This window comes from Euprymna scolopes, chromosome 42 (assembly GCF_053919585.1).
Source record: "Euprymna scolopes isolate OS-2025 chromosome 42, ASM5391958v1, whole genome shotgun sequence".
NCBI lineage: Eukaryota > Metazoa > Mollusca > Cephalopoda > Sepiida > Sepiolidae > Euprymna > Euprymna scolopes.
Window position 1 is genome coordinate 44,805,586 of NC_136523.1, and position 23,487 is coordinate 44,829,072.

The 23,487-nt window shown below is 34.0% G+C and overlaps 2 protein-coding genes across 5 annotated transcripts in view; one reads left to right on the plus strand and one right to left on the minus strand.

Moving 5' to 3' along the window:
* Positions 1–23,487, minus strand: part of LOC145267071 (guanine nucleotide-binding protein G(q) subunit alpha) — a 170,383-nt gene that overhangs the window by 44,546 nt on the left and 102,350 nt on the right. For all 4 annotated transcript variants that reach the window (XM_080123029.1, XM_080123031.1, XM_080123028.1 and 1 more), the window contains exons 4-5: positions 2,597–2,751; positions 437–565 (exon numbers count right to left, since the gene is read on the minus strand). In XM_080123029.1, the coding sequence (XP_079979155.1) occupies positions 437–565; positions 2,597–2,751 (284 nt within the window). The remainder of the gene's footprint in view (positions 1–436; positions 566–2,596; positions 2,752–23,487) is intronic.
* On the plus strand, positions 6,068–9,588 carry LOC145267141 (uncharacterized). The gene has a single exon (XM_080123185.1). It carries the CDS (start codon positions 7,207–7,209, stop codon positions 9,586–9,588), a length of 2,382 nt encoding a protein of 793 aa, XP_079979311.1. The 5' UTR covers positions 6,068–7,206.

Below are 23,487 nucleotides of genomic sequence, written 5' to 3' on the forward strand. Positions count from 1 at the left end.
TATTTCGTCCATGGGAGAGAGGATATCATTTATACAATAATATGCTAAGGAATTTTATATTCATACGTTTTTCACAAACAAACAAAAAAAAAATAAGATTGGTTGATCAGCAAAGATGGTGATTAGTGAGTAATCTGAGGTCACTAAGAAAAAAAAAAAATCCAGTTAACCCATTTTAAAATGAATTGTTCCAAAACCGAATTCTATTAACTAATATATAATTTATCAATAATATTCCTTCTTAAATGATAAATATAAAAAACATTTGTTTCATTAGAAATAATTGTCATTAATTTTATTTAAAATTTTAAATGCATTTCAAACCATGACATTCACTCTAGTATATCATACTAGAGTAATCTTCATAGAAATTCCATGGTGTTTTTATTTTTATATCAATCTGTATAATTTGTTAATGAATAAGGAAAAGACTTACCTAAAAATTATACTATCCAAATCAAAGGGATATTCAATAATACCAGTAGTCGGGACTCGGACTCGCAAAATATCCTGTAATGTGGGGATATAGCCCGGTTCATGGATACGTAATACATCATCCAGGTAGCTGGAAAGTAAATCGACAATATTGTTACACATTTTATGACAATATAACATTCATTAAAATAAAATATTGTATGACTTGTAATGATCAAGCATATATGCCGATTATTATTGTTCTTGTAGTAACAAAAAAAATTAGTGTTCAGGAGTGGGAATAACCACTGGCAAAACAAGCTAAAATAGAGAAATTCTCACTGAAGTGAGTGAGGGTCAAAACCCTTCTGTGAGAATGTGTCGCAACGTAAAAGTAATCAAAAAATAATTTGAGAAAAAAAAAAAATATTTAAAAGGTCATATGATTTTAATATAATGTGTTTAAAACAATCAAATCATTCGACACATTTCTGAAAAAAAACAAAACAAAACTTGCTACTCCAAATCTCGACCCTCTACTATGAAAGACCCAACTCAAAATCTCAACACTATTGTCACAGCTCTAGAACAATGCATAGTCAACACTTGCTACTCTGACATCCACATCAAAAATCAACCCTGTCTCTGAAAAAAAAATAAAAAAATAAAATCAGGCTTTTTAAATCCTACCAAAAGCATCTCATTTGCATGTTATGTGACAATATTACAAGCATATAAAGAGAAAAGGTGGCCATTTTTTTTTTTTTTTTTTTTTTTTATGTCGGCACAGAACTCTGCAGACTGCACACAAGTTTGTACTCATTTTTTAAATGCTTAATTACAAAAAACCAAATTATTTTGCTTTTGGTAGCATTTTAGACCACATATAACAAACAATGTCAAAAACTATTAATAAAAATGAGAAAATATCTGACAACAGCATTTTAGGAATATAACACTAAATAAGACAATAAAAATCCATATTATATTAGAAATGATCGTGTATGAAATTGTTTATTTTGAATTCTTGGAACATGTAACTGAACATGTCATGAATTTATTTACCTTATATATATATATATATATATATATATATATATAAGAGAGAGCATTGGGATGCATTGAAAAGAAATCAATCAATAAAATGCTCGATTGCAAATGTGAGAGCTAAAATACAAATTATTTATATAAAAACTATGTTACATATTTCATGGTTTCATTGCATTTTTTTTTTTTTAAAATGGAGTAACCAGTTATCAAGGCCTGGAGACCACTCAAGTATAAGTGTAAATGAGTGTACAGTAGTCAATGGGAAAATATCGTAGTAATCGTTAGTAGTGGAAATTTGGTAAATGGGATTACTTAAGGAGATGGACTTGAAGATGATCAAATTGCAGTCAGTTGGAAAGAAGGAAAACAGAAGAGAGTTCCACAGGCGTGCAGTTCTAAGAAAGCTTTGTTCATGGAATCTACGTTTAGGTTTAGATACATATAAAGAGTGGAGGAAATTATTGGTAGTGGTTTCAGTTAGACGAGTGTTTTTCAGGTCAGGGAGACCATAGATTGGAGCTCAGACGAGCACTTGTTACGAAAATAATGATAAAGCAGAAACATGCTCACAACATCTCTTCTGTGGGAAAGAGGTTGCAAGGAAGAGAAAAGGGCATCCCCCATTAGGCTACAAAGTCTATTTTGAACGCTGTCAAGATAGGATAAGCTGCTTCTAGGAGCTCCTGCCCAGATGTGGCAACAGTATTCCATCCTTGGACATACTTGGCTCTTATACAGGTAGAGAATTAATTGCATCAGCAGTGAGATATTTACTGGAGCAGTAGAACAATCTCACCATTTTTCCAGCAGCCTTGGCAATGGATTTGATGTACATGTTCCATCTCAGATCAGGAGTAAAGGTCAGACCCATGTCAAAACATGGAGTCTCCCCAAGATGAATGCCATTCATTTCAATTGATGCGCAAAATATAGTATCTGTTCTAGTTCAGTGAAGGTGAAATCTTTCTAGGAGGTAATTTTTAGTTTTGTTCCAACATAGTATCTTTTTTTTTTTTGACAGCTGGATTTTCCCCATATTAAAAATGTGATCTCACGGGGAGACAAGCAAATAGGAAGTTTTTGTTACAGTAAAGGACAACAAAGGTTGTGTTCAATTGAAACTCTGTCTTACTATTTGGCTGAATCTGTCAGTTGGTATTCTCTTCGCCTGTCATAACACTCTTGCATGCCAGGATCAAGCCAACAGCCCCTGATTGCGTCCACGTGAGCTTGCTCAAATGTATCTGCCGCGTCTGCATCGATAGAATTTAAAAATTCAGCATGTTCCTGAAAAAGATGAAACAAAATAAAATCATTTTTAATGGAGGAAAAAAAAAAAAAAAAAAAAAAGTAAGAAATTGAAAAATAATTTTTTGGACTTAAATATCAATTATCAAGAACAAAAGCCACTAGAGGATACATTAAAAAAAAAAAAAAAAAAAAATTTTTTTTTTTTATTTATACTTTCTAAATTTTTTTTTTTTAAAACTTTTGTTTGCCCCCAAAAGTATATCACTACTGAAACGTAAAAGGCAACTAGATTTATAGGGAGGGGCAACAAAATGTTTCCTCACATTAATTTAAATTTCTGAATGTTGGTGGAAATTAATGTGAACTCGTTTCTGCACATTTATTTCATTTCATTTTTATGACATTTTATTTCATTTAATTTTTTATGACATTTTATTTTATGACAATTTTTATGAAAAAAAAAACCCTGCAGATAAGAGGTTCAAGAAATGGATAGACAAAGTTGAATGATGAAGAATACTATGAGAGGGTTAGAAATTTCCACATCCCACACACACACAAAAAAAAAAAAACAGAAAACAGCAATTTTTCTCCCTTTTTCAGACACATGTGAGGATTAAATGATAAAATGGATGTGGGGAGTTACAAGCCTGAAAAAAGTAAACCTAGCGTCCACTTTCAACTTTTTGCAAACAAATGCCTCCAATATTTATTCATGGTGTTCAGTTTGTGTAATCTGTTTCATGCTTACAAAAGCATATTCGGTTTAACGTCCATTTTACATGCTGGCATGTGTTGGACAGCTTTAAGAAATTGATTTCTAAAGTAAGCTATTTCTGACTATCTCTCAAGTTCATTCTTATTTCCTTCCATGTTTCCCTTGACCTTCCCCTGTGAATTGAAGCTACTATCTTAGCAGTTTTACATTTGACCTAGGAATTCATCCTTCCTTTCAATATGGCCATACTATCGAAGGCTCCTATTACATACATCTCCCTATACTAGACAAGCTTATTTCTGATGATCTCCAAGCAAGATTAACTCATCTTGCTTGGAGATCATCAGAAATAAGCTTGTCTTATTACACAGCCACTGCATCATTCTTTTATCATTTTATTCCATGGAACACATGCCACTGGCCAGGTTTCATTTTCATACATCAGACTGTGTACATATGCCTGATAGACTCGTCCCTTACTCCATCCATTCCTGTTCATTGAATTTGTATTTAGTTTGGGGCACAGATAGAGAGTAAACGAAATCAGATTGCTAAAGATATTGTAAACTTTATTTGATTGGCAACTAAGTTACCAGATTTTTTTTTTCATTTTATCTTTTCAAATATTTTAATTATTTTTTTGGAGAATTGTAATTTTATTTTTGTTGATTTCTATTTATTTTTAGGGCGCTAAAGTGAAATGTTAAGAAAATTTTAATATTTTCAATACAGCTTTGTTTTTTGTTGTTGCTTTCTTTCAACAGTACATCAAAAATCTTGTCGAATGTTTGAAAGAGGTCAACAATATATATATATATATATATATATATATATATATATATATTAAATGAAATTCAAAAATATTTCTGAGTTAATTATGCAATAAATAATAATCCCCCTCACTCTTTATCTGTGCCTAAACCTAAATGTAGATTCCATGAACAAAGCTTCTTTCTTAGAACTGCATGCCTGTGAAAATGTTCCATTTGCCTGCTTTCCAACCGACTATAACATGGTCGTCTTCAAATCCATCGGTCTTGAGGAGCCGTCCCCTTCCACTACTAACAATGACTACATTTTCCCATTGAGTACACTCATTATTAAGGTATGGACGCCACTTTAATGAGTGTATAGCAGTCGGAAATTTCGAAACCTCCAGCAGTAGGAAATTCCCAAACCCGTAACTGGAAATTTCAAAATCTTCAACAGTCGGAAATTTCCAAATCCTAAAGGTAGGGGAGATTTGAAAGTCCTAAGAGTGAGTTGGAATCTAAGCTTATCATTTCTGACGCTGCAACCCCATGAAATATTATTAGTATTATTTGTGAATTGTGTTTTTTCTAAGTGATGTTGATTATAAAAGTTGAAAAAAAGACAGTTGAGAGGCAAAGATAAAAGTATGTTGTCATAAGAATGCTTAGCTTTTACCAAAATGTCCAGGAATATTCTCATAGAAGATTAGGTGAAAAATTAGTTTTGGAATGTCTCACAAAATTCGATCATTTAAATATCACTTTTGATGAATTCTAAACACATTACAGTCAAAACGATTGTAATCAGACTCATAAAATAAAAGAATAAATAACAACAAAATGTGTTTTTTCTAATTAACATCAGTAATAAGAAAACAGAATTATTAACCTGCGTCCTTGCATGAATCTTGGCCTTGATAAGTAGTGATTTATTTAAAAAAATCATAAGTGAAAACAATTGTACATTTATAAATAGGATTAAATTTTGTTTACATCTAAATTTTATCAAATGCAAAAATATTGCAGATATAATTGAAGAGAATTTCACTATATTTAGCAACTTTTTTTATTCTAATCTACACTGATTTGTGATACTTAATATTTATATTTAACTAGCAGGGCTACCACATGTTACCTAGGACAAAAGTGTTACACATTTTTATTAAAACTGCTATTTCCTTCACCTTTTTCTATCGTTCCAGTTTCCCTCTTTCTACTCCACCACGCCCATTACTCTCTCTGAACATATACAATTTTCCTCTACATATATTTCTCAAGGAATTTAGCAGTATAAGGGAAGTACCATCTTGATAAAATTTTCTCCCCTTCAGTTAGTGCATGAAGTGTTTGCAAAACAGACCATTCCTGATGCGTTCTGCACAATCTTAGGGTCAAAGAATAAGCATTTTTTTTTTTTTTTAATTTTAGATATTGTTTATCTGAAGCAATGCCGTTCAAAAATATATCAACTTTGTGAGGGTTTGTTTTATAGTTTAGTTTTAGCGGGACACACAGAAAATTTTTTATAAAATAGATTAAATGTTAGCATTAGAAACACGTAAATTTCTAAAAAAGTTAGTTTTTAAAAAGCAAACAACTTTATGAATGACGGGTTTTGTTTTGTAAATACTGATACATAGAATATTTAAAAAAAAAAAAAAGTCCAATCAATGACAATCTAATCTTTTCCTCTGAAGCTTATTTTTTGAAAATTGATTGAATATCTCAAATTACGGCAAATATATATATGGGTTCCTCCAGTCTTTGACAGGCTATGGATACCCACGAAGGGGTGCTTGCACATGAAATTTTTGTGGCAGGAGGTGCGCAATTTCCGACCACACCTCTCCCGAGTCGACATTGTTAAATACCAGTGGGGTCAGTCCAGCCAATCTCAGTGAGGGCTTGGAATTGATGTTCTCCAAATCTCCTGAAACTTTCAGATTCTTTTAGTACCATTGAAAGGAGTAAATCCTGAAAATTTCAGCTCAATTCCTTTTTCCGTTAAAATTTTATGGCCTTTTGAAAATTTTCATATCCCTGAAATTTTTTCGACACTGAGGATTTTCTCAATTTTGGAAGCCAATTTTCAGAAATTGTTATATTTAAAAAGGTCTGGATGAACTGCTTTCAATTATGTCCATAGAATACTATAAGAATCAGTTTAATTCATGGTTTCTAACCAAATTGAAAAAAATTTACAGAGCTAACAAAAATAACAAAATTTGAAAAAATCACCCCAAAAAGTCAAATTTTGAATTTTTTTTTAATTTTTAAAGAGTAAGTTCTTGCTAACAATCGACCCAAAATGCTTTTAATGCTTTAAATCTCATAGTATGCTTTGAATACTTCCTCAAAAAATAAAATTTAGGTTTTGAAAACAAATAAATTTGAAATTATGGGGTACCAAATATGGCAAAAGGTCTGCAAAACTTATATTTTACAGACTTTTTTCCATTTTAGAATGGTAATAACTCAGTAACGGTTGCTCAGAACCATATAAAGCTATATATTTTCTTGAAGAACACCTTGAGCTCTATTCAAAAATGTAACATAAACCAGTTTATAAACATTCTACTAAAATCTATGGGATATCAAAAATCACAAAATTTTTAAAATTTTAACTTTCGACGAAGTTCAAAGGCCTGGAACTTGTGGCCAAGAAAAAAAATGGATTCGATTTTTTTATTTTTTCAAAGAATAGACTTTCAGGTTTTAGAAAACTATCATGAGGATGGCAAACAGGGCTTTTACTCTTTAAAATGGTACTTTCTATCATGGCACCTGTTAATATCCAAATCTAGTCTACCAATGCCAATATAGTTAGAGCTAGTCTACTAAAAAGGCACATTTGAATAACATTTTTTAAGCCATGATCTATTTCTATTACTAAAGTGTTGAAAATATACCCAATGTAATAATTGAATGAATGGAGTGAGTGAATGAATGCTGATGCATGGAGCTTTTTCTTCTATTTTTCCTTCTTTTTGCAAATGAATTGTGTATAGTTGTCAAATGTGAATGGTTTATATTTGTAGGAAAATGGATATTTGTTCAATTGGTTCAATCCTCAATTTGAAATGTGGATCTGCAAAAGATAAAGTCTTCAGTAAAATTGACATTGATGACTTGCCAATTGGTCAAGCTGAGTTGCTACGGATAAGATCAAGAATCGAGTCTTTTTCTGATGTTGTTGACGTATGCAAAAAGCACAAATTGCAATTTATTGACAATTTTTCAAATGCAAATATGTATAGATGTGTTGATCCTTTCAAAATGCATACAAAGTTGGTGAAAACTAATTTACATGAAGTAACACCACCTGAATTCCACAGTAATATGTTTTCCAGTCGTGATGTTCTCCCTGGGCACCGTGTTTGTAGAAAATGTTGCCAGAAAGCAAAAGATACCATAACTCCTGATACTGATGGTCCTACTACTGATGTTCCTGCTGATATTGAAATGATGACAGAGGAGAACGAAATTTCAGTTGAAACAGCTCATGAAATTGCCAATAAATCTTTAGAGTTTCTTGATTGTTCGCCTTTAAAGAATGTGAAAACAGATCGTGCACTTCAAGCAGGAAAAAGGAAAATAAGCAAGGTGACTGGTGCATTCAGCAAAGTGGTAGCCATTGCTTTGGATGAGCCTGCTCTGGTGGAGTCTTCTCAAAGTAAAGATTGTTCAAATTGCTCTAGATTAGTTGAGCTAATCAAGGAAAAACTTTCCATAACTGAAGATAGGAACAAAATCATACAGCTCTTAACTATTGTTCCTTGTGACTTTTTAATATCTAAGGTTGCAGAGGTTTTCAATGTCTCAACTTACACAGCAACTCAAGCCCGTAATTTAAGACTCAAAAAAGGAATCCTTTCCATTCCTGAACGTAAAAAAAGAATTGGTATTCCTCAAGAAACTAAAGAGACTGTTATTGCATTTTATGAAAGTGAGGAAATCAGTCGTTTGCTCCCAGGAAAGAAAGATGTTGTCACCATTCGCCTTCCTGATAAGACAAAAATGAAGAAACAAAAGCGACTTCTTTTATCAAACATTTCTGAGATACATGTCCAGTTTAAAAAGGAAAACCCCAACAAAAAAATTGTTTTTTCAACTTTTGCACTGTTGCGTCCAAAATGGTGCATCCCTGTTGGGGCAGCAGGTACCCACAATGTTTGTGTCTGTACCTATCATCAAAATGTAAAACTCATGTTGGTAGCAATGAATTCATCACATAATTACAAGCAGATAATAGAAATGTGTGTCTGCGATGTCGAGAGATATGACTGTATGATGGGACATTGTGATAATTGCCCAGATCCATCTGTCTTAAAGTCTTTCGTTAGGTGTGAACTTTTGAAAACATTTGATCCAGATGAAACAATTGGTTATAGTCAATGGGTCAGTACCGACAGAAGTCAGATTGTTGAAGAGGAAATTGATTTCGATGATTTCATTGATAACTTGATGAGTACGTTTGAGAAGCTAACAGAACCCCACTATGTTTCAAAAAAACAGGCTGAATATTTCAAAGTATTAAAAGACAGATTACAATTTGGGGAATGTGTTATTGTTTTAGACTTTGCAGAGAACTATTCCTTCTTGGTCCAGGATGCTGCACAAGGATTTCACTGGAATAATTCACAGGCAACAATACACTCTTTTGTGATTTATTATGTTGATAGAAGTGGTAAACTTTCTCATAAATCGTATGCTTGCATTAGTGATCATAAAACTCATGACATTAATACTGTCTTCTGCTCCTTGAAACATTTTCACCAGAATTACATCACCAAGGAATTCCCATTTTTGCACAAGGTTTACTATTTTAGCGATGGTTCAGCAGCACAATACAAGAACTTTAAGAACTTGACAAACTTGCTGTATCATTTTATCAATTTCGATCTCCAAGCAGAATGGAACTTCTTTGCCATATCACACGGAAAGAATGCTTGTGATGGCGTAGGTGGCACAATCAAGAGATTAGCAGCACATGCTAGCCTTCAACGTCCCTACTCTAATCAAATTCTGACACCAAAGCAGTTATTTGAGTTTGCTGAAGTAGATATTGATGGTATAACCTCTTTATTTTTGAGCACTGAGGAGGTTGCTAGTAACACTCAATTTCTTGGATCTCAATTTGCAACATCAAGTACATTCAAAGGTACACGTAGTCATCACCAATTTATTCCTGACAACACAACCAGGAGTCTAACTATGAAGAAGACATCCTTTGCAGATCATTCGAAGCAGATAAGTGTAATTGATCAGGGAGAATTGAAGGGAGAATTGAATTGTAAATTGAAGACATCAAACCAGGTAGATTTTATGTATGCCAGTACAATAAAGATTGGTACTTCTGTGTTGCGAATGATGTATCAAATGAACATGGTGATGTTAATGTAAAATTCCTTCATCCTAAAGGACCTTCTGAAAAGTTTTATTGGCCACAGCGTGATGACGTTTGTTGGGTTCCAATTGAAGATGTGTACTGTGAAGTTGATACACCATCTACTGGAAGCACAGGAAGGTTTTACTGTTTTGATAAAATAACTATGGGAAAGGCTGAAAGTTATTTTGATTAGGACTCTTATTTTTATCAAAGTTTATTATATTAATATCTCTCTGTCCAATGAAAGATATTCTATCTACACTATATATAGCATTTCTTTAAAATGTGTTGAAAATTTTGATTAAAACTTGTTTTTTTATTGCGAAACTATAAGCAGATGGTAGAAAAGGCCAGATTTGGATATTGAAAAGTGCCATGATAGAAAGTACCATTTTAAAGAGTAAAAGCCCTGTCTGCCATCCTCATGATAGTTTTCTAAAACCTGAAAGTCTATTCTTTGAAAAAATAAAAAATCGAATCCATTTTTTTTTCTTGGCCACAAGTTTCAAGCCTTTGAACTTCGTCGAAAGTTAAAATTTTAAAAATTTTGTGATTTTTGATGTCCCATAGATTTTAGTAGGATGTTTATAAACTGGTTTATTTTACATTTTTGAATAGAGCTCAAGGTGTTCTTCAAGAAAATATATAGCTTTATATGGTTCTGAGCAACCGTTACTGAGTTATTACCATTCTAAAATGGAAAAAAGTCCGTAAATTTAAGTTTTGCGGACTTTTTTTGGAAGGGTGGAATTTTACTATTTGTCAAGTGAGTCAGATATTTACGTAAAGGGGGCTCAAGCCATTAAAAGTTTGTCGGAACACATTTCATTAAAGTACTTGTAGTGTGCAACCTATTAAATCAAAGACTTTTTTTGGATCCTGTCCAATGGGAAAAGAGACAAGTGATTGATGCACCAACCCAGCTGTGGTAACAATATTCCATGCATTGGTGAATGGTGGCTTTGTAGGGATACAGGATACTCTACAGTGCAAGTAAGCTTTCTAACACTGTAGACAAAGCTCACTTTCTTTGAGCAACCATGGCAATATCTTCAATGTATTAACGCCAGTTCATGTTGCCTGTGAATGTGAAGCTGAGGAGTTTGAACGATGAATAAGGTAGAGTATTAGTAGTCATGACTATCGGTGGTTGAGAAAGTTTCTTGTAATTGTTCAAAGGAAAGAAGCTTATTCTTAGTAGCATCAAACATTACTATTCATTTACCTCTCAATTCTGCTACAAACTGGCACTCATTTTCTAAGCCTAAGGTATGTGTACATTTGTTTTTCCTTCATGTCTCATGATGTCATCAACAAATATACTCTTCTGTGACATAATTTTATCAGAGAGGTCATTTATGAATATCAGAAATAATAAAGGTCCAAAGATTGACCCTTGATATACACCAACATTAATATCATATTTGGATGTATGACCAAGGACAACCTGGATTTTTCTCTTCTCTAAGAAGGATCCGATTACAATAAGTATTTGTCCAGTAATACTGTAGGATTTAATTTTCATGAGAAGACCTTCATGTCAGACTTTATCAAAAGTTTTGGATATATCAAGGTCTACCGTTTTAGCTTCCCCGGCTTAGTATATGCATTTAGAGATGACTGTTTAGTATATCTGCAGTACAACAGACTTATCTAAATCCATACCGTCAGTCACTAGACTAGGACTTGATTGATTACCGACTCAAAGATTTTAGTAAAGAGAGAAAAGATACTAATGGTATACAGATGGTTACGTTTCCAACCCGTTTCCCAGACCAGCATGAACAACATGCATCACTTCTAGATCTGTTTCTGACCACAGTTTCCGATGACTGTGTAACTAATGCCCACAGCCCACTTGGGAACGCCGATCATGCAGTGGTAATGGTTGAAATAGCCAAAACTGAAAAGCCACTGCTCAAAACAACGAGATATTATAAAAAGGCTGACTGGGAAGCCATCAGGGATCTCATCAGGAACGCCCCATGGCAAAATATCTTTTCACTTCATGCTGAACATTGCGCAAATGAGGGCACTGAATGGCTCAAAACGGCAATTGAAGCACATGTTGATGTGCAAATTTTTTAGCAAGCCCCACTCTCCCCAATGGTTTACTTCTACTTGTACAGCTGCAATAGCACAAAGGCAGCATGAGTACCACTAATTTAACCGACATAAGTCCAGTTTAAGTATATAGAAGCCAGAAGTAACTATAAGAAAGAAATAGCGACAGCTAAGAGAGAATTTACTGAAACCACTAAAAAATGCATCGAAGCACAGAAATTAGGAACCCATGATTTCTGGGAAATCTATAACAGTGTAGTAAATAATGGGCAAACAACAATTCCCCCACTATCCAACAATCATGAGGTTGTCGGCTCTGCAACTGAGAAGGCTAACATGCTTTCCAGTCGGTTTGCCTCCAACTCCACACTGGACCCTGCCAACCACCCTCTCCCTGACTTTCCTTTGCGGACAGACGCCACACTTGATGATATGAAAATCTCCCCTTTTCAGATGCATGCTATCATAAGAAATCTTGACACTGCAAAAGCATGTGGACCTGATCTCATCCCGGCTGTGCTATTAAAAAAGTGCTCCGCCGAAGTAGCTCCAGTTCTCTCCAAACTTTACAACAAATGTCTTAATGAATCTTGCTTTCCTGCCTGCTGGAAAACTGCTTCTGTAGTACCAGTTTTCAAGAATTCTGGCGAAAGAACTGACCCAGTAAATTATCGCCCCATTAGCCTCCTTCCACTTTCCGCCAAAATATTTGAGACCATAATGAACCAAGCTTTAGTCCATCACCTTACAGATGCTAACCTTCTGACTGGCCAATAATATGGATTTAGGCAAGCCCGTTCCACAGCAGAATCCTAACTGTAATCTCAGAACGTATATACCAGTCACTGGACAAAGTGGGGGAGGGTAGAGCAGTAGCTCTAGATATATCTAAGGCTTTTGACAGGGTATGGCATGAAGGTCTTCTCAGGAAAATCAGATCATATGGTATCACTGGAATAATACATAACATAATTAAATCCTTCTTAGATAAGAGAAAAATCCAGGTTGTCCTCAACGGTCGTACATCTAAACAATGATATAAATGCGGGAGTGCCTCAGGAGTCTATCCTTGGACCTCTGTTATTCCTAATATTCATAAATGACCTCCCTGACAAAATTGTTTGTGAGATGGGTATATATGCTGATGACACCACGCTCTATAACAGACACAATAGGAAAACAAATGAACACATATCTAAAGAAATGGCAGAAACACTAGAGGATGACCTCCGATCTGTAGTGGAATGGGGACATAAATGGATGGTCACATTCAATACTGCCAAGACTAAACTCGTTTCCTTCAATAATTACAAGAAACCTTCTGTACCACTCATAGCAATGGCCAATGACTCTTTATCTGAAAGTACATCTTTTAAACTCCTCGGCCTAACGCTCACAGGAAACATGAGTTGGAACAATTACATTGAGAGTATTGCCAGGACCGCTGCGAAGAAGGTAGGTTCTCTCTACCATGCTAGAAAGCTACTAACGCCCGAAAGTATCCTGTACCTCTATAAGGCCACCATTCACCCATGTATGGAGTATTGTTGTCATATTTGGGCTGGTGCATCTGCCACTAGCCTCTCGCTCCTAGACAAGGTTCAAAAGAGAGTCGCCAATCTAATAGGTCCTGAACTGTCATCTAAACTTTAGCCTCTGTCCCATTGATGAAACGTTGCATCCCTCTGCCTGTTCTACATGTACTTTAACGGTGAATGCTCTGACAAATTGCAAGCACTTGTGCCCCCGCGACGTAAATACCCCCGACAAACCCGACAAGCAGCTAAATCCCACCCCTACACAGTGGAGATCCCTAGATGTAAGAGAGCCTTCTACTCCAGTAGTTTCTTCCCCAGGACAGCTAGACTTTGGAATTCCCTTCTGGGTCCCTGCTTCCCCAACTGTACTGACATGCAGAAGTTCAAGTGTAACGTGAACCGACATCTTGCTGCCCAACTCCCTACACAGTACCCTTGATGCCTATGCCCCTGATAGTAGCCCCCTACAACAAAGTGGCAATGTGCCTTGTTTGGGGTAAAAAAAAAAAAGGGGGGGGGAATATAAAGCGGATCAGTTCTTTCAGAGTTCTTGAATATCTGTACCACATACGTAATTTTCCAGCTATCATGGAACCAAGATTTGGAAAGAGTTGTAGAGTTTGAAGAGAACAGAGTCAAATATAGTGGAGTACTTTTTTTTTTTTATTAATATCACAGGAATGAGATGAAGACAACACGCGTTGGAGGTGTTATGGTTTTTTATGATATCACAGACAGAAAGGAGGGATTTTCACATCATTGAGTGTGGCTTCTGTCCATAAAAGAAAATTTGGGAGCAGTAGTTTGGATGGGGATGGAGGCGAACTGTCAAGCAAGTAGTTCAGTCTTGTTGGTTGCTATGCAAGCAATGTCATGGTTGATGGATATTAGGGAATTGTTAATTGGCCATTATTCTCCACACTATTACAAATTTTCCAGAAATTGTAAGATTTGAGACTCAATGCATTTTCTGATCATTTTTATGTGCCTTCTCTTGATTGTGCTTATTTCACTCTAACAAAGATTTCTAGCATTTATAAATTTTTACCGATTTTCACCCAAGTAAAAATATAATACTTTGGGGAAAATCTGAAAAAAATTTAATTAAAATCTAAACCGAAATGTAAATGTCAAAATGAACCTGAACACTGGAAAGAAATGAGAGCAAAGTAAAAATAAAACAATTTATTAAGAAAAATGTCCAAAACTGAAATGTAAAATCGAACATACAAAAACAAACCTGAACACTTGAACGAAGCTGGAGCAAAGAGTAAAAATGGAACAATAAATCCGAAATGTAAACACTAGAACAGATTGAAATTTCTATTATCATATATCATAGCATTTTCCTGCCTTAATTTTGTCACTTAAATTTCAATCTGCATTTTCTATGGTTGCTAATTATTTCAATAACAAATTCAGATTTAGCTCATCAAGCCATACTTATTTAGATATATATATCATTAAATTAAAAATTATACCTTAACTTTTCAGTGTAAATAGCCAAAGAAGTCAGCAAAACATTACATTTCTTCACATAGTTGAATTGCAGAAAAAAAAAAAAAACTTAATAAAATAATAAATGATTTATTCAGGTTTCTATAAAGATTAATTCTCCAGAAAATTTAATGCAAAACCTGCTGAAATTTTTTTTTTTTAAATTAAGAAAAAAAAAAAAAATTAGATTTAAGATGCAGAAACTTAATTCACACAAAAGTAAAAACTTGCCAATAAATTTTATTGATTTATTTATTTTTTAGCTAATGTCGGTTCAAGAGACAAATCCTACTCTTTGTGATAGCTTCCTATTTTAAAATCAGAAATTGAAAGCAGAAAAAGTTCCTCAATTGTATATTTAGATTTTGGCAGAATTTTTATGGTTCAACTGAAAGTAGACAGACCCCACCTCCTCCTGAGTTTGACAAAATACATCTGAAGGTCAAAGATTACATCGACCGAAATGTGTGAACAACACTTAAAATGAGAACGGTAGTCCAAGCAATACTGATTGATAGAGTTGCTAGCAGCACATTTAAGCATTTCTCTTATTTTGGAGTTTTCTTTCTCCTAATTGGGTTGCCCTATGAAAGATTTAAAAAATTTTTCAGTAAGTATTAGGTTGGTGCAAAAATAATGTTTTTATCAGATATACATGTAAAAAAAAAACAACATTCTTTTTCCACCAACCTAATATTACATCTTTTCCACAGTTTTATTTGTTGAGTCAACATTTTCATTTTCTTGTGTAGAAAATTTTTGCTATATTTTTACCCAAGTTACAAACTTGTAGAGACGATTTAGTCAGTTTATGTTAGCTAAATTCAACTCTAATGCAGTTTAACTTTTAGTTTTACATGATGGCATGTGTTGAGCATATTTTAGAAACTGATTTCCAAACTAACCTATAAGCTTTTTTCTCTTAAATCCATCCTTATCACACCCCCATGTTTTTCTAGGTCTTTCCCTGCCAAATGCCATTCCTCTGATTGGTTTTATGATGTGTAGCTGCAGGTTGTCTCTGCTGGTTTATATGAACAAGTTGAGTTGCCCAAGCATCAATATCTCTCTAATCTCACTGGTATACTCCAGAGGAACAGTGGGACCAGTATGTCTGGGATCAGCTCGCCTGTAGCAGCTGCCAGAAACAGTGGGAAGTATCGCACCGACATGGCTGTGAGGCTACTCTGCAAATTTTATATTGGGGTTGTTTCCCTTGGCCTACGCTGAGCCAACTGCTAAGCATATTTTAATACCTTATTCATGGATAATAGAATGAAGAGTTATCTCCTCTTGTGAAATTATCAAAATGGCATTTTTTATTCTTAGTAAAAATCGTAAAATTTTAATATTTGTTGATTACACAGCATAAAATTATATTTAGCCGAAATAATCACTGTATACACAAGTATAACGTGTCACTGTATATACAGGTATCTTGAAAAATAGTATGTTGATTTTTATCAGAAGTATAAAATAACCAGAATTCTCATAATCTGAGCCCCCCCACCCCAAAAAAAAAAGATGTGATGGCATCAGTTTCAGTTGGTACCACAGAAAATGGTTGTGAACGATCAAAGAGGAGGGAAAGAGCAAAGAGAGAGACCACCGACCAGATCTAAACGATGGATGTCGAGAGTACTTGAATCTTGTAGAGGCTTATTGGCCGCTCAACTTCTGGAGAAAGCTAATGGCTGTTATCAACAAAAGATGAATGGTAAACAGCTATTCCGATAATAGTTTTGCAATGGTTATATAAAGTAAGATAATGTTGGGAATTTGAAACAAAGACACCACTTTTATTACTAGTGAGTAACCCAACTGATCATAAGAACTCCTAGTGAGTAAAAAGCAAATGGTAATTGAACAAATGTCTCAGTTTGAAGATGTAGATGAATCACAGACAAAATGGAGAAAATATTAGGAAACTAATTGCATAAAATCCTTGGAGACAAAAATACAAATGGACAAATTTATCCAACAAACAACGTGATAACAATCAACACAAAGAAAAAAAAAAAAAAACTGCAAAATCAAACTTTATTATCCCAGTAGATCACAGGGTGAAGCTGAAGAAGGCAGAAAAAAAAGAGCAATCTGAAGAGTGTGTTTAGTTCTACAGCATATCAACCATCTATGGGTTATTTAATGCAAAGTTGTCAAATAGAATCCTACAGGCACAATAATCTAAACAACATGGGAGTAACCATCCTTTGATGTAGCCTCGTCTTCAATTATCTATAATATTCTGTTTATTCCTTTCTTAGTCTATACATTTCACTTTGATAAAGACCAAATACAATTTTTGAAGGCCAAACTGCTTAAAAAACGACCAAATTAGCGAAATTTGACTTTAAAAAAGCCAATCTAGCAATCCTGGACAAGAATATGAGTGGCCTCCCTTTGACATAGTCTCATTTTCAAATAATATATGATCATTGTTGTAATGGTGTGAGAAAGGAACTTGTAATTTTGACGTGCAGTGGTTCTTTACTGAAGAAAGTCAGCGAAACGTTACTTTATAAATAAATAAATAAAAAAGGGAACATTCAAAAGAAACAGAGCAAAAAAACATTATCTGCCAAGAGGTGCTGGACTGAAAGAGTAAATTACAGATCGTTTCTTACAATGTAATTTTCTTATTTGTATTAAACTCTGTAGCACAATATTACTTCCTGAGTATTTATTAATTTATCTCATTTGGATCAGCTCTATAAATAAAATACAATGAACACTATTTTCATAGAAATCTTAATCAATCATTTGCTTTATTTTATTGGTTTTTCTGTCCAAAGAACTGATATTTTGCGCTATGCAGAAAAATATCAGCTTTATCAAAGCATATTTGTTGATTAAATATGCTTTTCATTCCGTGGAATTTCCATGGGCCATGCTAGTTATTTATGCTTTTTGAATTCATTTATTATTATTTGAAATTATTTATGCGTTTAGTATGGGAAATTATTTATTTATGCGCTTAGTATAGAAAATTATTTATTTATGCGCTTAGTATAGAAAATTATTTATTTATGCGCTTAGTATAGAAAATTATTTATTTATGCGCTTAGTATAGAAAATTATTTATTTATGCGCTTAGTATAGAAAATTATTTATTTATGCGTTTAGTATGGGAAATTATTTATTTATGCGCTTAGTATAGAAAATTATTTATTTATGCGCTTAGTATAGAAAATTATTTATTTATGCGCTTAGTATAGAAAATTATTTATTTATGCGCTTAGTATAGAAAATTATTTATTTATGCGCTTAGTATAGAAAATTATTTATTTATGCGCTTAGAATAGAAAATTATTTATTTATGCGTTTAGTATAGAAAATTATTTATTTATGCGTTTAGTATAGAAAATTATTTATTTATGCGCTTTAGTATGGGAAATTATTTATTTATGCGCTTTAGTATGGGAAATTATTTATTTATGCGCTTAGTATAGAAAATTATTTATTTATGCGCTTAGTATAGAAAATTATTTATTTATGCGCTTTAGTATGGGAAATTATTTATTTATGCGCTTAGTATAGAAAATTATTTATTTATGTGCTTAGTATAGAAAATTATTTATTTATGTGCTTAGTATAGAAAATTATTTATTTATGCGCTTAGTATAGAAAATTATTTATTTATGCACTTTAGTATGGGAGTAGAAACAGTAATCCTAGAAAACATTGTTCCCCGACAAAAATTTAAAGAGAGAGGGTAAGGGTATTAACTATATAATAACTCTTAGTAACCCCCCACAAGGGAAAAAAAAATTCTAAAAATATTACTTCTTAACGTTGGTTCTTTGTTCTCAAAATGATTGACCCTCAATCACTGTCGTCTAGTATCAAGTTAGGGAGAAAAATAAAAGGAGAAATAAGGTTTTGATTTTTGGGTTGTCTTATGGCATAGCAACCCTTTTCCAGTTATTTAATGCTGAATCCAGTCATTTCGGTAAAAGTTTTTGTGCATATTCAAATTGGTACTTGTGGCAGCAATTAAAAATAAAATACAAGAAAATCAAATTTTATGACTAAGTTGTAGTTTTGTTGTGGATGATGAAATTTGATGAAATAAGGGGGAGACAACTCAAATCCAAGTGTTGGGATAAAAAAAAAAGTTATGTTCAATATAGTTTAGTAATAAAATTGCTAAAAATCATATATTTTGATTTTCTTAGTTAAAAAAAAACAAACAAAAAAAAACTACTTGATTAAATTACATAATTTTTAGAATATGACATCTTCATTCTGTAACAAGTACGTAAATCAAATATGATTTCCAACCATCTCAGAGATTGGAAAGACAAAAAAAACTTGATGAGTGCCTCACAAATTGAATGACCCCCCCCCCAAAAAAAATGCAGTGATGAAGTGTCATCTTTCCTTCTTTTATGCAACAAGAACGATCCGTTTCTTGAATGGTTGCGACTTGTGATGAAAAGTGGGTTCTTTACAACAAAGCTCAGCTCAGTGGTTAGACGCCAACAAAACTTCCTGAAACCAGAGTTGCACCAAAAGAAGGTCATGCTGATTGTTTGGTGGTCTGCGACTGGTCTCATCCATTACAGTTTTTTGGAATGTGGACAAAACCATTCTGGTGGGGAAGTTCTGTCAACAAATCGATGAAATGCATCAGAAACTTTGACAACACCCAGTATTAGTCAACAGAAAAGACCCAATTCTCCTCCACGACAATGCCCGACCACACGTTGCTAAACCGACCCTGCAGAAGTTGAACGAATTGGGCTACGAAACTGCCTCATCTCCAACTTCTTGCCTACCAACTACCACTTTTTCAAACATCTTTATAACTTTCTATGTGAGAAATGCTTCAAAAACCTAAGCGATATCAAAAATGCCTTCAGTGACTTCATCGCCACCAGAACGCAAGATTTTTACATTACTGGCATAAATACACTTGCTTTGCGTTGGCAAAAGTGTTTATTCTGATGATGCTTATTTCGATGAATAAATTTTTGTTTGAGCCGAGATATGTTCATTTATTCAACCAGAAAGGTGCAGAAAATATTGAAATTTTAAGGATGGCTTATTATCATTCAAATTCCAGTAAAAGACAAGCCGTTATCAGAGAGGAATCACTAGTAAACAGCTGTTGCGAGAATGGAAAAATCATTTTAAATAGTGATCATAAAAAAAGCGCAGAGTATTGGAAATCTGAGAAGACTTGTCATTTAGATTCAGGGAACATCATTCACCCCCCCCCCAACGATATATCAATGGTTATGACAAACGAGCTGTGTGACAACTCCCAATGTGAAAGAAATAAAAAATTTAAAAAATCACTGTAATACCAATAATTTTAGAAGCACTAGGCACAATTCTGATTAAAAGGGTGATGGATAGCATACAACACATGAAAATGATAAAAACTACAAAATATTAACGAAAATTCTTTTGCCTTTCAGCAATCTCATCACTCACTTCCCTTAATTGATCTTTTAGTGGTCACATTCCATAAGCAATGCTTCTGACAAAGGGAAAAGAATTACTTTTTTCAGGGTTGGAGTCTATCCCTCATTTGTTAGTTACCTTCAAGTGGCATTTTATTTTTAAAATGCAAGTGGCATTGTTTGGAGCGATTTTTATAAAAAAAACAACAAAAAAAACCAAACCCCCAATAAAACGAACAAACTTTAACCCACCACAAGTTAATAGAAAAATAAAAAATCATGAGCCCAAAAGAAACTGAAACTAACAAAAATCCTATTGCCACTAAAATTCCATATAACGCCAACAACCATTACCAATGGTAAATGGCTATTGCAATAATGTGAAGTGATAATAAAAAACTTTTTTTAATGGCAAATATGTCAAGAGGTCAGGACAAGGATGAAATTCAGCATCATACCAGCAGTACTAGGTCAGCGTTCTGTCATCTACAAACCAGTCTTTCTTCACAGAATAAAATCTAACTAGATATGAACATTCAGATTTATCATCTACTTTTTTACAACGGCAGGAAGATCTGCACAGACTATAGGTCTTTGATCACAACTGTTTGAATCGACTGACCAGCATCAGACCACTGGCCAGAATTTCCTATATACAAATCCGACAAATCTTATCTCCCAGTTGCAACTAGATCCTTTCATGCTCTCCAATACAAAGAAAGTAGACTCCTACACAGCTATAGCCCAGGAAAACGCTCCAAGCAGACAAAGAAACTATGTGCCTGTTTTACAGGTATTTTAATGAAATGTGCTAACGATCTAACTAGACCAGACTAACTTGACAAGCTGAAAAATTCTACCCCTACATTGTAGAAATACTTAGATGTTGAAAAGCCTTCTATTTTAAAACGTTTTTCCCCCACCCCCCGATTTGCTAGACTTTGGAATTCCTTCCCGGGTCCCTACCTCCTTGGCTGTACAGACATGCAGAAGTTTAAGTGTAGTGTGAACAGGTATTTCACTGCTCAACTCCTTACATTGTATTCCTATCAAATTAATCCCAAATAGTAGCCCCTTGTGTTCAAATAGCACTGTGCCTTGTTTGGGATGAAATAGCAGTTTAAAAAAAAAAAAAAAAAAAAAAAACGTGCTAGTATTACATTTTTTTTAGTATTTTTTCTTTCATCATCTGATGAACTCTTTACACTTTTGCCCTCTTGACGTACATATCCCTGACAAACATCCTTAGCAACAAAATCATACCTCTTCACTGTTTAAGTCTCTAAATGTCAAAAAGCTTTTTACTCTAATAGTTTCTTCCCTCAAACAGCTAGACTTTGGAATTCCCTTCTTGCTACCTAGTTCACTGACAGTACTGATATGCAGAAGTTTAAATGTAGTAGAAACCAACATCTTCCCTAAGCATAGTCCTAAATAGTAGCCCCTTATGCTCAAGTGGCAATATGCCTTGTTAGGTGTGAACACCAGTAAAAAAAACAAAAAACAACAACAACAAACAAACAAAAAAAACCCCTTTGTTTACCTGTTCCCCATATGTTAGCATATTTTTTCTCCTTGCTTGTAATTCGCTGATCTCCTAGCATAATTTGTATTTTCTTCCTAGCTTGATTTTTATGCTCAAAATATATTACATGTTGTAATTTTAATAAGTTTATGGATCTCTTCAGATTTTAGTAAACTGCTCGTCTCTGTCTTTTCTTCATTTTGTATTGAGTTTTGAAAATTTTACATTTGTCGATGATCAATATAAACCTATGTCTAAAGTATACGATGCATCCGAGTTTTGATTGGCGATAAGAGTTTATGCTAACTGTCCAAGGTTTGCATACATTTTCATGAAACGCACACATCACGAAGACAGTATAAAAATCATTGGTATTTTTACCTTAATTATTCACACAATAAATGTAGGTTTTGTATATAAAATAAGTAGTTTGTAACTAGGTATCCCAAATAAACGTTTTGTTCTCATATCTAAAACTTAACATGGACGCACAAACCTTGCAAAACATTAAGAATGCTACCATGTTTGTTTTGGTATCTCAATCACCAAATTATGACTGGTTTATTGGAGGCCCGAGTGTATGGAGGTGTGTTGAGCAAAAAAAAAAAGTGGTAGCAGACAGGTTCGAACCCGTACCACAAAGGAGGAAAAAAAAGAAAGTGACGTCTTTGCCGTTTTGTCCATCACCAAACCGGAAGTGGTGAGGGTTTAAATTAAAGCTAGTCAATCGAAAACAGGGGATGACTTTCGAAAATATCGCAAAAAAGCGACCCTTCCTTGTAGAAAAGTGCCCAGTTGAGGGTGAAGGAATTAATGTTTTCGGCCAATTTTTCGATATTTATCGTCTGAAGGGTCAAGCTCTAAAACGATACCGATCTTGTGAAAATCGGTCACCTCTGTCGAAAGTTTTAGGCGGACATACATTTAAACAGACAGGTGAGATTTATATTATTGATGAAAAAATTAAATGCCAATTGTTCACAGCATATAACTAAAAAGTATATTTTTGATTCCTTGGCGACCTGCAGCAACTGGTTCAGTGGGGAGATGGAGGTCTGGTTATTTTTAACACAACTTAAACTAAGCTTCTCTTCTTTCGTCACCAATGCTATGATCCCCAATTTGGCCAAGTATCTCTCTCCTGACGCAATCTTATTCATCTATAATACGTCAAATACATCCCAAGATGGAGGACTGTTGCCACATCCGGGGAGGTGCTGCTTGAAAAACAAAATTGACTCCAACATCTCGTGGAGAATGTTCTCTTTTTTACAGCCTCTCTTATAAAAGAGACATTCTAGTCTTTCTACTATTGTTATTTTCATGGTACATGCTTGACTGAGCTCTAATCTATGCTACCCCCCCCCCAAGTAAAACATTCACAGAAAAAACTTGTCTAATTACAACCAATGCCAAAAGTAATTTTCCTTTCTGCGTACTTAAAACTAAATGGAACTTCTGTGGACAAAGTTATTCTCCAGAACTACCTATCCGTGGAACAATACCACAGAGCTGCTCAGCTAACTACAACATTTTTCAAGTTCAATGTTACCAAATTCTTGACAAGTTTTTTCTTAAATAATCAAATTCTGCCCAATTTACATTTTTTTTTTTTTTTTTAGAAAAGTCTTTTCCCCCAACAAACAAAGAATATTGCCACTTGGAAAGCAAAGGGCTACTAATTGGGACAATTTCTAATAAGAGATTGTGGGGAGTTGAGCAGAAAGATGTCTGTTCACATTACATTTAAACTTCTGTAGGTTAGTACAGTCAGAAAAGCAGAAAATGGAAGGAATTCTAAAGTCTAGCAGCCCAAGGGAAGAAACTATTAGATTAGAATTCTTTCCAGCATCTAGAGACCTCAACAATGAAAGGGTG

Bases quoted from the DNA above. Each gene is read 5' to 3' on its own strand.
- LOC145267141 (XM_080123185.1), top strand. From the start codon at position 7,207: ATGGTTTATATTTGTAGGAAAATGGATATTTGTTCAATTGGTTCAATC.